General features: G+C 39.2%; 1 protein-coding gene across 1 annotated transcript in view; it reads left to right on the forward strand.

Moving 5' to 3' along the window:
* The first annotated feature begins 4,572 nt into the window (after positions 1 to 4,572).
* The window catches only part of LOC133580843 (kidney mitochondrial carrier protein 1), a 42,711-nt gene continuing 30,383 nt past the window's right edge, over positions 4,573 to 16,900 (forward strand). Inside the window, exons 1-4 of the mRNA XM_061935073.1 lie at positions 4,573 to 4,814; positions 4,889 to 5,036; positions 14,439 to 14,533; positions 14,676 to 14,761. Of these exons, the coding sequence (XP_061791057.1) occupies positions 4,751 to 4,814; positions 4,889 to 5,036; positions 14,439 to 14,533; positions 14,676 to 14,761 (393 nt within the window). The 5' untranslated portion in view covers positions 4,573 to 4,750. The remainder of the gene's footprint in view (positions 4,815 to 4,888; positions 5,037 to 14,438; positions 14,534 to 14,675; positions 14,762 to 16,900) is intronic.

The following is a 16,900-nucleotide window of genomic DNA, read 5'->3' on the forward strand; positions in this document are numbered from 1 at the left end:
GCCCGGAGGTTGGGTCTTGGGCGCAGTTGGGTGTTCCAACAGGACAATGACCCCAAACACACGTCAAAAGTGGTAAAGGAATGGCTAAATCAGGCTAGAATGAAGGTTTTTAGAATGGCCTTCCCAAAGTCCTGACTTAAACCTGTGGACAATGCTGAAGAAACAAGTCCATGTCAGGAAAACCAACAAATGTAGCTGAACTGCACCAATTTTGTCAAGAGGAGTGGTCAGAAATGCAAGCAGAAGCTTGTGGATGGCTACCAAAAGCTGGCACTAGTGGCAAAAAAGACTGAGAACGTAGAGGAGCGCTCTTCAAACACTTATTTGGAACATCCCACAGGTGGACAGGCGAATTGGGAACAGGTGGGTGCCATGATTGCGTATAAAAGCAGCTTCCATGAAATGCTCAGTCATTCACAAAAACAAGGACGGGGCGAAGGTCACCGCTTTGTGAACAAATGCGCGAGCAAGTTGTCGAACAGTTTAAGAACAACATTTCTAAATGAGCTATTGCAAGGAATTTAGTGATTTCACCTTCTACGGTCCGTAATATCATCAAAAGGTTCAGAGAATCTGGAGAAATCACTGCACGTAAGCGATGATATTACGGAGGATCCCTCAGGCGGTACTACAACAAAAAGCGACATCAGTGTGTAAAGGATATCACCACATGGGCTCAGGAACACTTCAGAAAACCACTGTCAGTAACTACAGTTTGTCGCTACATCTGTAAGTGCAAGGTAAAACTCTACTATCCAAAGCCAGAAGCCATTTATCAACAACACCCAGAAATGCTAATGCAAATTTTTTGTTGGTCTGTCTTTATTGCACAAGATGCGATACAACCACACAACAAACGCCAATGTGCGTCTCCACTCTGTTTCCGGCAATACTCGAACGCTTTACTGCCTATAAACAACGTCACTTCCCTATCTCTCCCCGGACGTCCCGCCCCCCGGCCAAAGTCATTGGCTGACACCCCGTAGCCAGCCGCCACAATATTTTTGTTTATTGCATTATGTTTTAGTTTGTTATAAAAATAATATAACAATAATATTTTGCGACTAGTGTTATGAAAACATTTTTTTATATATCAAAATATATATATATAATATATAATCCAATAGCAACATAAATAATGGACGGATTTGGATTAGATTTTCAGAAAATGTCGGAAATACGTCCTTGAGCAAGTGCTTTTGTCGTTTTTTATCATTATTCATATAGTAGCTTGTCAAAATATTTATTGTTATACAAGTAATTCTCAAACTGGTAAGCGGGCCCTATCTAGTGCAGGGCTGCATGCATTCAAAAATGTATGAAAATGGAAAAAGATGGGGGGAAATTTTTTTTTGTTTGTTTTAATATGGTTTCTGTAGGAGGACAAACATGACAAAAACCTTCCTCGTTGTTAGAAAGCCCACTGTTTGTGTTTATGCTTCATCACAAAATGGTTGGTTGGATGAATAATGAAGAGTATTTGGCGAGCGCCGTTTTATCCTACTAAATTTGGCGGTCCATGAATGCACCGTAGTTGTGAGCAGCTCATTAGATCGATCGACTTGGGGAGCGTGTGTCAATCGATCCCGAGGCATTAAAACAAAGTAGACATAAATATTACCGATAATCAATCTTCACTACGACGTCACTTTGTTGAAATTAACGGCACCCGAGGATCTTGTGCGATGACGCTGGCTGCTGCGAGCTTAGTATGAAGAAACCAAAAACACGAGAAGACCGACCACGCAGTTCCTGTTTTCACAATAAAAGTGCTGCTGTTTCCTGCCTGCGCTAAAAAAAAATAAAAGTCCCAGAAAAGCTAAAACCACCAATCTGTTTCACTGGATTCAGAATAAAACCAAATTCTGTTTTACCCAACAATGTTAGTATTTGAATATTGTTACTTGAAGACTTATTCCTGGTTACAATTATACTGTTAAGAAAGTATTGTCTTATACAATTCAAGATTCAAGATGCTTTATTATTGTCTATTCTTTAACATGTACAAGACACATAAGAACTGAAATTTCATTTTCTGCACAGTCCCACTAAGAGCAGACATACGTTACAGGGAGACAAGACGGGACCGCCAACGGGTCAGCCACTTACGGCGCTCCTTAAAAAAGGTTGGAAAAAGGTGATATTGGGAAAGGGGGGAAGAGTAAAACATATCAGTCTAAGGCTGGACCCTCGGGAGGGGGTCCAGACTGAGTCCAAGGGGGAAAAAACTCATTTAGCATAGCACACATAAACATGTTACATATAATCACAACTCGCAACAGAGGGGGGGGGGGGCTTTTATTAGTAATTACAATGCAAGCAAAAATCGACTCCCAGGTGTCGTTGAGGAGGGAGGGAGGTCAAAAGCGTCCATCTTTGAAATTCCTCAGGGGATGATTACAGAACAGCCGGTTCTTGTCTCAAGGCCATTCGGGGGAGTCAAATCGTAGATAAGGATTTTTATTTTTTCTCGAGAAAGCATTACAATGACTTGTCTGTTCTATTCGTCCATGCTGGCTCTCATGTCCAAACCTTCCTTTACAGCAAGCTTCTCCATGATGTGATCCATCTTGCGATTCAGTTCAGAAATCGCCACAGTCTGTGTTCCCACAGCCCTGCCCAATCCGTCCATTGCGACGAACGGCTTTTGGGCTCCTTGAGTGGCTGCCATCGTCTTACGAATTTTACGATACACCAGAGCAATGCCCAGCCCAATCAGCAGGTGCCCCGCGATCATGGTTCCAAATAGGTAGATGTCTTCCACGTCCTCAATGGAAAGGACTGAGAGGCACATGATTCTCCATTTGTCCCAGGAATCTCTCACGTACCCTGCAGCAATGGTTCCATCAGGGCAGCCAGGCTCCCCAGAACCTACTTTGTCTAAAATGAGAAAGCATCATAATCAGAGGCGGCTGGTGAATTTTGTTTTAGGTGGGGCTGTGATTTTCACATACAAATGAAGCAATCTGGTGCATTCTGACAAAATAATGAAGACAAAATAGAAAATATCATAGATTTACAGAGAACTATATACAATATGCACACTGAAGGCATGATGCATCCATAGGTTTGCATTATTACGACATTTTTAAATTTAATTAATTTCATTGACAAGCAGTTCTATTATTATGGTCATACTCTTGTTTGACAACAGCATCTCTGTCTGGACTGGAGCCTGCAATGCCTCAGACTGGACGTCTCTCCAGAGAGTGGTGAGGACGGCGGAAAAGATCATCAGGACTCCTCTTCCTCCTATCCAGGAGATCGCAAAAAGCCGCTGCCTGACCAGGGCTCAGAAAATCTGCAAAGACTCCTCCCACCCCCACCAAAGACTGTTTTCACTGCTGGACTCTAGAAAGAGGTTCCGCAGCCTCCGAAGCAGAACCTCCAGGTTCTGTAACAGCTTCTTCCCTCAGGACGCATCATAATTAAATTATCCCCTCAACTCCCCCCAAAATGGATTAACTCGCTGGAATAAAAAAGACAATATAACATACATCCATAAATGTGGACACATTTGAAAAAGTGCAATATATTTATCTGCACAGTAATCTATTTATTGATGCATATATATTTATTTATTTTATATATATATTTATATATTATTTATATTTATATATATTTATCTATTTATATATTGTTGCGTTTGGACCAGTTGTTCCTCCCAGGGAATTCAAGTCGCTGGTCGCTCCCAAGCTCTTTACGACACTTAAAGCTGAGTAGAAGAACCACCAGAGACAGAATAGGTATTTTGTAATATATTTGCAAAGCTTTGTAAATATACTGAGACTAGTCCAGCATAGAACATTCAATCGCGCAGCTAAGATGGTCTGCCCCCCAAAATGGAAACCCTCTATTCTATAAAGTCTCTCTCTCTCCCACCCTCGCAGTCTTGTCCCTCCAGCCCAAACACATGCCCATTGTCCTCCGCACCTGGACATAAGAATAGATAAGAAGAAGGAGTATCTCTCTTTCCTACATTCCATATTCAAGGTTAGCACACAGTATTTGCAGACAAGCAAAAGACCACAATTGGAAGAAAAACACTAGCTGTTTTGCAATATGATTATGAAATAAAAAGAAGTAACACTTAAATTTGGATATATGTAAATATCTGCCTCCGACAATATGCACCTTATTGCTTTTTTATCCTGCACTACCATGAGCTTGTGTAACGAAATGTCGTTCTTATCTGTGCTGTAAAGTTCAAATTTGAATGACAATAAAAAGGAAGTCTAGCGGCTACGATGTCAGTACTATTGAAGATCTTTGCTCCTTCTCAACTCTGTGGTAATATTCTTTTCACAAAATACAACCGATAGTACGTTAATGTTAAATCTTACTTGTGAAAAGTAATCCCCCCGATTCCTATTTACAACAAAACGCTGAATACCAGCCCGGCATCTTTGTTTTCTCCCTGTTTAGGCTGCTCGCCGGCTCCTCATCACCACTTCAAGATGGCGGCCCGATTTCTCGCGTCACAGCAGCCAATGCTGCGTCTACTTATAAGATGTCTATGAGCTACTGTACTATTCAATACAGCGCCCGGTCGGTTTCCTAGCAACGCCAGAGGCGTGGTCACTTGTAGTAGTAGCCAATAGGAGGCCAAGGGGCGGGGCGTCTTCCCCAAACACGAAAAGAGAGAGGAGCGGGGAAAAGGAATCCGCATGTTCAGAGCCCGGCGACGACCCAGGCCCGCCCATTAGCGAACAAACATTATCACTTTATCGACGCTTCATTGCGAGTCGAAATGTCCAGCTTCAACTGGAAACCCTTCGTTTACGGCGGACTGGCTTCCGTGACGGCGGAGTGCGGTGAGTGAAGTGTGGCGTGGCTGTCAACGTCGCCCCTACATCCGGTCCTGACATCATGGCGGTGTGTGTTGCAGGTACGTTCCCCATCGACTTGGCCAAGACGCGGCTTCAGGTGCAAGGCCAAGTGGGCGACAGTAAATACCGAGAAATTCGCTACCGAGGCATGCTGCACGCCATCGCCAGGATAGCACGGGAGGAGGGCGTTCGAGCGCTGTATTCCGGGTAGGTACATTAACTGTTTATTTTCCCGTAAATGGACTCACTTCCTCCTAAAGTGCACTTCTCTCAGTAGGGGTGGGCGGATCCAAATATCCGCCCTGTCGATACCAAGGGTAGCATCAGTGTGAAATCGATACTAGAACTAGAAGATGCTTAGTTGAAGTGAAATGCTGACATAATGTATGTAGTATGAATGTAAGAATGGTTTGAATTTTGAAAATGGTTTGAATGTTGAAGAGTTTGAATTTCCAGGGAATTTAGTTTGGAACTTGGGAAAGTGTTGGTTTGGATGTCCAGAATGGTGGAATGTGTTGATGTTGGAATGGGATGAAAAATGTGGGAATTGTGCAACTTGGAAAAATGTCCCCATTTGTTTCAATGGGAACTTCCTGGAAATTTGGGGAAAAGCGGGATTTAAAAAATAAATAAAAAAAATGCATGAATGTCCTAAATTAGCTGAATTGGTTGGTGTTGGAATTGTTTAAATCGAGCAAGAAATGTAAATTAAATGGTATTAGGGAATTTCAGGAAAATCTGGAAAATGTTTTAACTTGGAAAAAGGGTAGTTTGAATTTCCAGAATGGTGGAATGTGTTGAAGATTGTTGGGAATGTGCAACTTGGAAAAAATGTCCCCATTCGTTTCAATGGGAACTTCCTGGGAATTTGGGGAAAAGCGGGATTTTGTTGAAAATGATTAGGAGCATGAATGTCCTAAATAAGATGAATTGGTTGGTGTTGGACTTGTTTAAAAACGGGTAAGGAATGTAAAGTAAATGGTATTAGGGTAAATCGGGATTTTTTTCTGAACTTGGAAAAAGGGTAGTTTGAATTTCCAGGATGGTGGAATGTGTTGAAGGTGGAATGGTTTGAATGGGTTGAAGAATGTGGGAATTGTGCAACTTGGAAAAAATGTCTCCATTCGTTTCAATGGGAACTTCCTGGAAATTTGGGAATTTGGGGAAAAGCGAGATTTTGTTGAAAAATATTAGGAGCATGAATGTCCTAAATAAGATGCATTGGTTGGTGTTGGAATTGTTTAAATCGGGTAAGGAATGTAAAGTAAATGGTATTAGGGAATTTGGGGAAAATTGGGAATTTTTTTTAACTTGGAAAAAGGGTAGTTTGAATTTCCAGGATGGTGGAATGTGTTGAAGGTGGAATGGTTTGAATGGGTTGAAGAATGTGGGAATTGTGCGACTTGGAAAAAATGTCTCCATTCGTTTCAATGGGAACTTCCTGGAAATTTGGGAATTTGGGGAAAAGCGGGATTTTGTTGAAAATGATTAGGAGCATGAATGTCCTAAATACGATGAATTGGTTGGTGGTGGAATTGTTTAAATCGGGCAAGAAATGTAAAGTAAATGGTATTAGGGAATTTCGGGAAAATCTGGAATTTTTTTTAACTTGGAAAATGGGTAGTTTGAATTTCCAGAATGGTGGAATGGGTTGAAGAATGTGGGGATTGTGCAACTTGGAAAAATGTCCCCATTCGTTTCAATGGGAACTTCCTGGAAATTTGGGAATTTGGGGAAAAGCAGGATTTTGTTGAAAATGATTAGGAGCATGAATGTCCTAAATAAGCTGAATTGGTTGGTGTTATAATTGTTTAAATCAGGCAAGAAATGTAAAGTAAATGGTATTAGGGAATTTCGGGAAAATCGGGAATTTTTTTTATCTTGGAAAAAGGGTACCGTTAGTTTGAATTTCCAGGATGGTAGAATGTGTTGAAGGTGGAATGGTTTGAATGGGTTGAAGAATGTGGTGATTGTGCAACTCGGAAAAATGTCCCCATTCTTTTCAAAGGGAACTTCCTGGAAATTTGAGGAAAAGCGGGATTTTGTTTAAAATGATTAGGAGCATGAATGTCCTAAATGAGCTGAATTGGTTGGTGTTAGATTTGTTTAAATCGGGCAAGAAATGTAAAGTAAATGGTATTAGGGAATTTCGGGAAAATTTGGAATTTTTTTTAACTTGGAGAAACGGTAGTTTGAATTTTCAGAATGGTGGAATGTGTTGAAGGTGGAATGGTTTGAATGGGTAGAAGAATGTGGGGATTGTGCAACTTGGAAAAATGTCGCCATTCATTTCAATGGGAACTTCCTGGAAATTTGGGAATTTGGGGAAAAGCGGGATTTTGTTGAAAATGATTAGGAGCATGAATGTCCTAATAAGATGAATAGGTTGGTAGTGGAATTGTTTAAATCAGGCAAGAAATGTAAAGTAAATGGTATTAGGGAATTTCGGTAAAATCTGGCATTTTTTTTAACTTGGAAAAAGGGTAGTTTGAATTTCCAGAATAGTGGAATGGGTTGAAGAATGTGGGGATTGTGCAACTTGGAAAAATGTCGCCATTCATTTCAAAGGGAACTTCCTGGTAATTTGAGGAAAAGCGGGATTTTATTGAAAATGATTAGGAGCATGAATGTCCTAAATGAGCTGAATTGGTTGGTGTTAGATTTGTTTAAATCAGGCAAGAAATGTAAAGTAAATGGTATTAGGGAATTTCGGGAAAATCTGGAATTTTTTTTAACTTGGAAAAACGGTTGTTTTAATTTCCAGAATGGTGGAATGTGTTGAAGGTGGAATGGGTTGAAGAATGTGGGGATTGTGGAAGTTTGAATGGGGAAAATACAAAAAAAAAAAGAAAAAGGAATTATGGGAAATCCGGGAATTTTTTTTAGAATTTTTGAAGTAGGGCAGACTGAATATTTCGAAGTTGGAACAGTTTGAATCAGATGAAAAATGTGGGAATTGTGGAACTTTGAAGAATGTCCCATTGATTTCAATTGGAATTTCAGAAAAAAATGGGAATTTCGGGAAAAGCGGGAATTTTTTTGAAAATGGTAAAAAAAACTTGAATGGTCTGAATGAGTTGAAATAATTGGTGTTGGAATGTTTCAAATCAGTCGAGAAATGCTGAAATAGTAACATGTTGAATTGAGAAATGGTATTACGGAATTCCTGGAATTTCGGGAAAATTGGGAATTTTTCCAGTTCAAAAAACAACTTTGTTTTTTGTCCTGATTAAGAGGAATGTTTTGACGGTGGAACGATTGAAGTGGGTTGAAAAATGTGGGAGGAGTAGTCGCCAGAAAAAAGGGTGGAAATAGGGCTTTGGAGAACCAGGAATTCTGGAAAATCCTGGAATTTTTTTTTACTTGGAAAAAGGATAGTTTGAATTTCCAGAACGGTGGAATGTGTTGAAGGTGGAATGGTTTGAATGGGTTGAAGAATGTGGGGATTGTGAAAGTTTGAAAAATGGGCAATTAATTTTGAATGGGGAAAATGCAAACAAAAATAAGGAATTATGGGAAATCCGGGAATTTTTATTTAGAATTGTTGAAGTAGAGCACACAATTCCTGAACAGGCTGAATATTTTGAAGTTGGAACAGTTTGAATCATATGAAAAATGTGGGAATTGTGGAATGTTGAAGAATGTTCAATTCATTTCATTGGGAATTTCAGAAAAAATTACCTCTTGAAGCTCATGGAGAGAATGCCAAGAGTGTGCAAAACAGTAAACGAAGCAAAGGGTGGCTATTTTGAAGAAACTAGAATGTAAAACATGTTCAGTGACAATCTACAATGTTAATAGTCATGAAAATAAAGAAAACACTTTAAAATGAGTAGGTGTTCAAACTTTTGGCCTGTACTGTACATTGATACAGTTTTACATTTCTTTCATATTTATTAAATTCGTGGAAATGTGTGCAAAACTGGAAAAATAAGCATGCTCTAATAAAAGGAGCTGCTCGGATCTCTCTGTGAGGTAGCTCGCTGCAGTCAGCCACATTTTAGAACTGTCTGCATTACTTTATTTACAATAAATAAAATCGATTGATTATTGACCTTTACTAATCGATTTTATCATCGCCCATGTCCGAATTGTGATGCATCTAAAAATCGATTATTTCCCCCACCTCTAATTATTTGGTTGTTGTTGTTATGTAACAAATATAGTAATAACTATGTTGGTGAACAATATTAATCAATCCATGCATTTTCTACCGCTTGTCCCTTTTGGGGTCGCTGGGGGTGCTAAATACACAATAAAATGAATGATAACATACTTTTAAATGAGAATTATCTAAATAAATTTACCGTATTTTCCGGACCATAGGGCGCACCGGATTATAAGGTGCACTGCCGATGAGCAGGTCTTTTTTCATACAAAAGGCACACCGATTATAAGGCGCATTAAAAGGGTCATAGTATGATTTTTTTTTTCTAAATGTAAAACACTTCCTTGTGGTCTACATAACATGTGATGGTGATTCTTTGGTCAAAATGTTGCATAGATGATGTTTTACAGATCATCTTCAAGCCGCTTTCTGACAGTCGCTACCGGATGCGCCGTTTTGTGGGCGGTCTTATTTACGTGGCTCACCTTCGACAGCGTCTTCTCCCCGCCATCTTTGTTGTAGCGGTGTAGCGTGCAAGGATGGGAGTGGAAGAAGTGTCAAAAGATGGCGCTAACTGTTTTAATGACATTCAGACTTTACTTAAATCAATAACGGAGCAGCATCTCCTCATCCGTGGCTCACTAACAAATGTGTCCCGTGTAAAAACCGTCCGACCGGAACACTCTAATAACTAAAGTTCCTTGGGTGAATAATGTAAACTCACTACACCGGTATGTTTTAGCGCTTTCATGGCGAGTTTACTGACAGATATAAGTAAGAACTTTACACTACTTTATATTAGAAATGGCAACAGCGGAGGATGAATGTCAGGATGCGCCGTTTTGTGGGCGGAAATGTGTCCCATGAAAAACCGTCCGACCGGAACTCTTTGATAACTAAAGTTCCCTGGGTGAATAATGTAAACTCACCACACCGGTATGTTTTAGCGCTTTCATAGTGAGTCTAATGATAGCTATAAGTTAGAACTTTAGGCTACTTTATAATAGAAATGGGAACAGTTGAATGCTCCTTAACGAGAAGATAGAGAAAAAGAAGAAGTTTATCGACTACGGTGTCACCACGGACTACAATGACGGACGCGCGCACATTTTGAGGACTTATGGAGATCCTAAATACACATCAGCAGATACCAGAAGGTAAGAAAAGTCGGTTTTGCATAATATTGCAAAACAAAACACCAGATAATGTCTGCTAATAGGTGCCATTTGCACACACCATAATAATACTCATATGTTGACAATCCATCAAGCGGTGCGGCTTCATAGCTTACCAAAGTCGTACTAAAACATTTTGACAGATTTTTGAGCGCCGTGTGTAATGTTCTATATTTTCAATGGAACTTTTTAAAGTTTTGGCTTTGTTTACTGACATCATCTTGCAGTCTACATATATCTCTTATGTGTGTCTGCCATCTACTGGTCACATTCATCATTACACCGTGTACCAAACAAAATAGCTTCGAGGTGGGTAAGCACAACCAAACCTATTCCTTACATTAGACACACCGGGTTATAAGGCGCACTGTCGAGTTTTGAGGGGAAAAAAAGGATTTTAAGTGCGCCTTATAGTCCGGAAAATACAGTACCATATCTAAATCTGGTCAAATACAAGAAACTGAAAGTATATTGAATAACAAAACTCTTATGTGAGACTGCCATTATATTGCAGTCGACACGTATCTCTTATGTGTGACTGTCATCTAGTGGTCATACTTATCACACCATGTACCAAATAAAAAAGCTGCGAGGTCGGTAAGAAAACCAGAATTATTCCGTACATTAGGCGCACTTTTGTCGATTTTTGAGAAAATTTAAGGCTTTTAAGTGCGCCTTAAAGTCCGAAAAATACGGTATATATTATTAAATATATATATATATATATATATATATATATATATATATATATATATATATATATATATATATACTAATCGATTAAAATCGATTATAAAAATAGTTGACGATTAATTTAGTCATCGATTCGTTGGATCTATGCTATGCGCATGCGCAGAGGCTACTTTTATTTATTTTATTTAAAAATGTTTTTATTTTTATTTTAAAATTTTTATTTTTTTTGAATAAACCTATATTTATGAACTGCAACATTTACAAACAGATGAGAAACAATAATCAAAATAAGTATGGTGCCAGCATGCTGTTTTTTTTCAATAAAATACTGGAAAGGATAGAAATGTAGTTTGTCTCTTTAATGCGATTATTAATCGATTAATTGAAGTAATAATCGACAGATTAATTGATTATCAAATTAGTTGTTAGTTGCAGCCCTAATATAGATATATATATATATATATATATATATATATATATATATATATATATATATATATATGTATGTGTGGGGAAAAAAAATCACAAGACTATTTCATCTCTACAGGCCTGTTTCATGAGGGGGGTACCCTCAATCGTCAGGAGATTTATATATATATATATATATACATATATATATATATATATATATATATATATATATATATATATATATATATATATATATATATATATATAATAATAATAAAAATCATCAAATACTGATTGTTCCTGTAATGTGTTATCAATACATTGATAATAAAACAAGACAAATATATTTGACCAAAAAAAAAAAAAAAAAAAAATATATATATATATATATATATATATATATATATATATATATATATATAATGTTTGTGTTTTATTATCAATGTATTGATAACACATTAAAGGAACAATCAGTATTTGATGATTTTTCCAAAGTAAAACATATCGGCATTGGCAATACTGCCCCTTTATTTACCTGGTATCGTATAAATACCCAAATGAGCAGAGGTGGGTAGTAACGCGCTACATTTACTCCGTTACATCTACTTGAGTAACTTTTGGGATAAATTGTACTTCTAAGAGTAGTTTTAATGCAACTTACTTTTACTTTTACTTGAGTATATTTATAGAGAAGAAACGCTACTTTTACTCCGCTACTTTTATCTACATTCAGCTCGCTACTCGCTACTAATTTTTATCGATCTGTTAATGCACGCTTTGTTTGTTTTGGTCTGTCAGACAGACCTTCAAAGTGCCTGCGTTACTGGTGACGTTTCACTCCGTTCCACCAATCAAATGCAGTCACTGGTGACGTTGGACCAATCAAACAGAGCCAGGCGGTCACATGACCTGACTTAAACAAGTTGAAAAACTTATTGGGGTGTTACCATTTAGTGGTCAATTGTACGGAATATGTACTGTACTGTGCAATCTACTAATACAAGTTTCAATCAATCAATCAAAAGTGTGAAGGAAAAAATACCCTTTTTTATTTCAAACGTACATCCCGTCACAAGCCTAAAGACTGACTGCACAGTTCCTGTCTTCACAATAAAAGTGCCGCTCCATCGCGCCTGCGCTTTCAAAATAAGAGTCTCCGAAAGCCAGCGCAAACAAGCTAGCAAGCTACGGAATTTGCCGCCAATGTATTTCTTGTAAAGTGTGTGAAAACGAATATGGAAGCTGGACAAATAAGATACCAAAAACCAACCACTCTCATGTGGTATTAGACAGAAAGGAGGAACTTTTTTTCTCCTGCATTTGAACACGTGGACGTTAAGCACTGCTGTCTGATTACAATCAATGCAAGTCATCAGAATCAGGTAATACACCAACTTATATTCTTGTCAACATGAAAGAAAGGAATCTATATGTGTTAAACATGCATGTATATTCATTAAAACACCTTTAACATGTAAACAAAAACGGCAAAATAAATAAATATAAATGATATACTGTATATATCAATGTATGTGTATATATGTATATATATATATATATATATATATATATATATATGATATGTGTGTGTATGTTACTCATCAGTTACTCAGTACTTGAGTACCGTATTTTCCGCACTATAAGGCGCACCTAAAAACCACAAATTTTCTCAAAAGCTAACAGTGCGCCTTATAACCCGGTGCGCTTTATTACGATTAATTTTCATAAAGTTTCGATCTCGCAACTTCGGTAAACAGCCGCCATCTTTTTTCCCGGTAGAACAGGAAGCGCTTCTTCTTCTACGCAAGCAACCGCCAAGGAAAGCACCCGCCCCCATAGAACAGGAAGCGCTTTAAGCAACCACCCGCCCCCGGAAGAAGAAGAAAAAACGCGCGGATATCACCGTACGTTTCATTTCCTGTTTACATCTGTAAAGACCACAAAATGGCTCCTACAAAGGACAAGGATCCGGTTCATAAAAAGACGCAATCTCTCCATCCGCACACGGATTACTACCGTATTTCACAGCAACTGATATTCCTGTGGAACGGGAGCACGTACGGTGAATATTCGCACCACAGGGAATGAGAAGTCATCCTTCACTGTGGTTCTAGCTTGCCATGCTAACTTCCACCCATGGTGATATTCAAAAGGAAGACCTTGCCAAAAGAGACCTTTCCAGCCGGCGTCATCATAAAAGCTAACTCGAAGGGATGGATGGATGAAGAAAAGATGAGCGAGTGGTTAAGGGAAGTTTACGCGAAGAGGCCGGGTGGCTTTTTTCACACAGCTCCGAAGGCGAACACACCTTCACTAAGACGGGCAGATAGCGCCGGTCGACATACGCCAACATCTGCCAGTGGATCGTAAATGCCTGGGCAGATAGTTTCGGTCACAACTGTGGTCCGAGCTTTCCGGAAGGCAGGATTCACAGAACTGCTGCACAACAACAGCGACACTGAATCCGATGACTTCGACGAGGCGGAGCCGGCCATTTTTGGATCCCACGCTTGCGCAACTTTTCAATTCGGACACCGAAGACGAAGAATTCGAAGGATTTACGAATGAAGAATAACTTCAGAAGGTGAGCGCTATGTTTATTTTGTGTGTTGTGACATTAACGTTCGAGCAACATTATGTTGCTATTTATTGCTCTACACCATTTTGAATTTTACTATGTTTGTGATTGCACATTTGCGTACATTTTGGGACAGAGTTGTTAGAACGCTGGTTTTCAATATATTATTAAAGTTTGACTGAACTATCTGACTGTTTTTTTAACATTCACTTTAGCGCAGCGTTTTTTTGACATTCACTTTAGCGCAGCGTAGGCGCGGCTTATAGTCCGGGGCGGCTTATTGGTGGACAAAATTATGAAATATGTAATTCATAGAAGGTGCGGCTAATAATCCGGTGCGCCTTATAGTGCGGAAAATACGGTAGTTTTTTCACAACATACTTTTTACTTTTACTCAAGTAAATATTTGGGTGACTACCGGTACTCATTACTTTTACTTGAGTAATAAATCTCTAAAGTAACAGTACTCTTACTTGAGTACAATTTCTGGCTACTCTACCCACCTCTGCAAATGAGTAATATTGCCCACCTTATGATAAAAAAATGCATCTGTCATTGTCATTCGTCCTATCTTTTTGGTGATATTCCTGCTTCCTTTTTCCAGCCATGGAACTGGATAACACAAATGAATTTGACTTTTACAGAATCGCTCCCGCCATGCTGCGCCAGGCATCTTATGGGACCATCAAAATTGGAACATACCAGAGCTTCAAGAGATTGCTGGTTGACAGGCCTGAGGGTGAGGCGTGCGCACACTCGTATGAACAATTGGGTTAAGCCTCTCCCCCCGACACGTGCCTACTTTTGTAATGTTTACGCTAAAACATGACAGCCAAAAAGTTGCTGCCTGGCATCTAAAGACTACCTCTCTTCCCTAACAGATGAGACGTTGTTGACGAACGTCCTGTGTGGCGTTCTCTCTGGAGTTATCTCCTCCTCCATCGCCAACCCCACTGATGTGCTTAAGGTAGTGAAAGTCTCGTGTTATGTTGTCTTAGCGGTAGAACAGGTTGGGCTAATTTATGCAACGCTTCTCTTGCAGCATGGGGGCTACGGCATTAGCACAGACGCGCTATCAAAACATGCCCTTTTACAAAGATTGCTACAAATGTATGGTTGTGGTGCACCAGCTTATTGCAAAAACTGAAATCTAAGTAAGATTAAATATCTCAAATAAGGGTGATATTTGCTTATTTTTTGTCTGATAAGATAATTCTTCTCACTAAGCAGATTTTATGTTACTTGTTTTAAGGGTTTTGGTCCTAAATGATCTCAGTAAGATATTACAGCTTGTTGCTGAGATTTGATGACCTATATTGAGTAAAACATGATTGAAACTATTTCTGTCCAAATGTCCAAAACACACCTAGCAATGGTGCACAGGAAGGCGGGGAAGAAGAGGGTAAAAGGCGGCCAAAATGGTCAAAAGTCCCAATTTTGTCCAAAATACCTCCCCAGGTTGTAGTCCCACGAGTCCCGCCGCCAGATGCAAAAAATGTCCAAAACACACCCAGCAAAGTCCCACGGGAAGTGGGGGAGAAAAGTGAGAAAAGTCGTCAAAATTCCCCAAAAATATTCAAAATACCTACCCAGGTTCGAGTCCCCACAAGTCTCGCCGCCGGCCGTGCGAGTCCCGGGATGCCCAAAATGTTCATAACACACCCAGCCGAGTCCCACGGGGAGGGGGGATAAAAGTTGGAAAAGTCGGCAAAAGTCACAAAAATTTTCAAAATATCTACCCACGTTCAAGTCCCACATAGAGTGCCTCAAGTCTTAAGACTTGTGGCACTCGAACCCGGGTGTGATTTTTGAACATTTTACCGTCTTTTCTCACTTTTCTTCCCGCCTTCCCGTGAGACTTTGCTGGGTGCGTTTTGTACATTTTGGGCATCCGGCCGGCGGCGGGACTTGTGGGACTCGAACCTGGGTAGGTATTTTGAACATTTTTGGGACTTTTGCCGACTTTTCCAACTTTTATCCCCCTAACCCCGTTGGACTCGGCTGGGTGTGTTATGCTTGGCCATACATAAGATTTTATGTTAGAGTGTTTTACTTGTTTTAAGGGTTTTGGTCCTAAATGATCTCAGTAAGATATTACAGCTTGTTGCTGAGATTTGATGACCTATATTGAGTAAAACATGCTTGAAACTATTTTTGTCCAAATGTCCAAAACACACCCAGCAATGGTGCACAGGAAGGCGGGGAAGAAGAGGGGAAAAGGCAGCCAAAATGGTCAAAAGTGCCAATTTTGTCCAAAATACCTACCCAGGTTCGAGTCCCTACAAGTCCCGCCGCCATACATAAGATTTTATGTCAGAGTATTATACTTGTTCTAGAATATCAAGTGTTGCAAAGCTGTGTCATCAACACTCACAAGTGTTAAAGTAATAATTTCTTATTTCAAGCATGAAAAATAAAATCATGACTTTGACACAATTGTGTCTCATAATTAAAACAGATTCAAGATGATTTATTGTCAATTCTTAACATGCACAAGACACATAAGAACTGAAAAGTATATTTTTGGCACAGTCCCCCTAAGAGCAGACATATGTTACAGGGAGACAAGACGAGACCGCCAACGGAGCAGCTATTTTTACCGCGCTCCTTAAAAAAGGTGGGAAAAAGGTGATATTGGGAAAGGGGGGAAGAGTAAAAACATTTCAGTCAAAGGCTGGACCCGCGGGAGGGGGTCCAGACTCAGTCCAAGGGAAAAAAAAACAAATTTGCAATGCACACATAAACACGTTCCATTTAATCACGACAAACTCGCAACAGAGGGAGAGGCAAGACAGAAAAAAAAAAGGACTTTGCTGTTTTATTTTCAATGAAACAATAGAAAATACGTACAGTTGTTATTAGTGAGAATATACTTATTTTAAAGTATTTTTGGGTTCATTGAGGTTAGCTAATTTTACTTGTTTTGGAAGGTCTTGACAAGCCAAATTGTCTTGTTCTATTGGCAGATCATTTTGCTTAGTTCAAATAAAATATCCCTCATTTTTGTATTTTTTTTTTCTTGTTTTTGAACACTGACTTTTTTGCAGTGTGACATTAAAAATACGCGCAAAAAGAAGAAACCGCCTAATGTGTTTGTATTCCCAAA

This window comes from Nerophis lumbriciformis, linkage group LG03 (assembly GCF_033978685.3).
Source record: "Nerophis lumbriciformis linkage group LG03, RoL_Nlum_v2.1, whole genome shotgun sequence".
NCBI classification, from domain to species: domain Eukaryota; kingdom Metazoa; phylum Chordata; class Actinopteri; order Syngnathiformes; family Syngnathidae; genus Nerophis; species Nerophis lumbriciformis.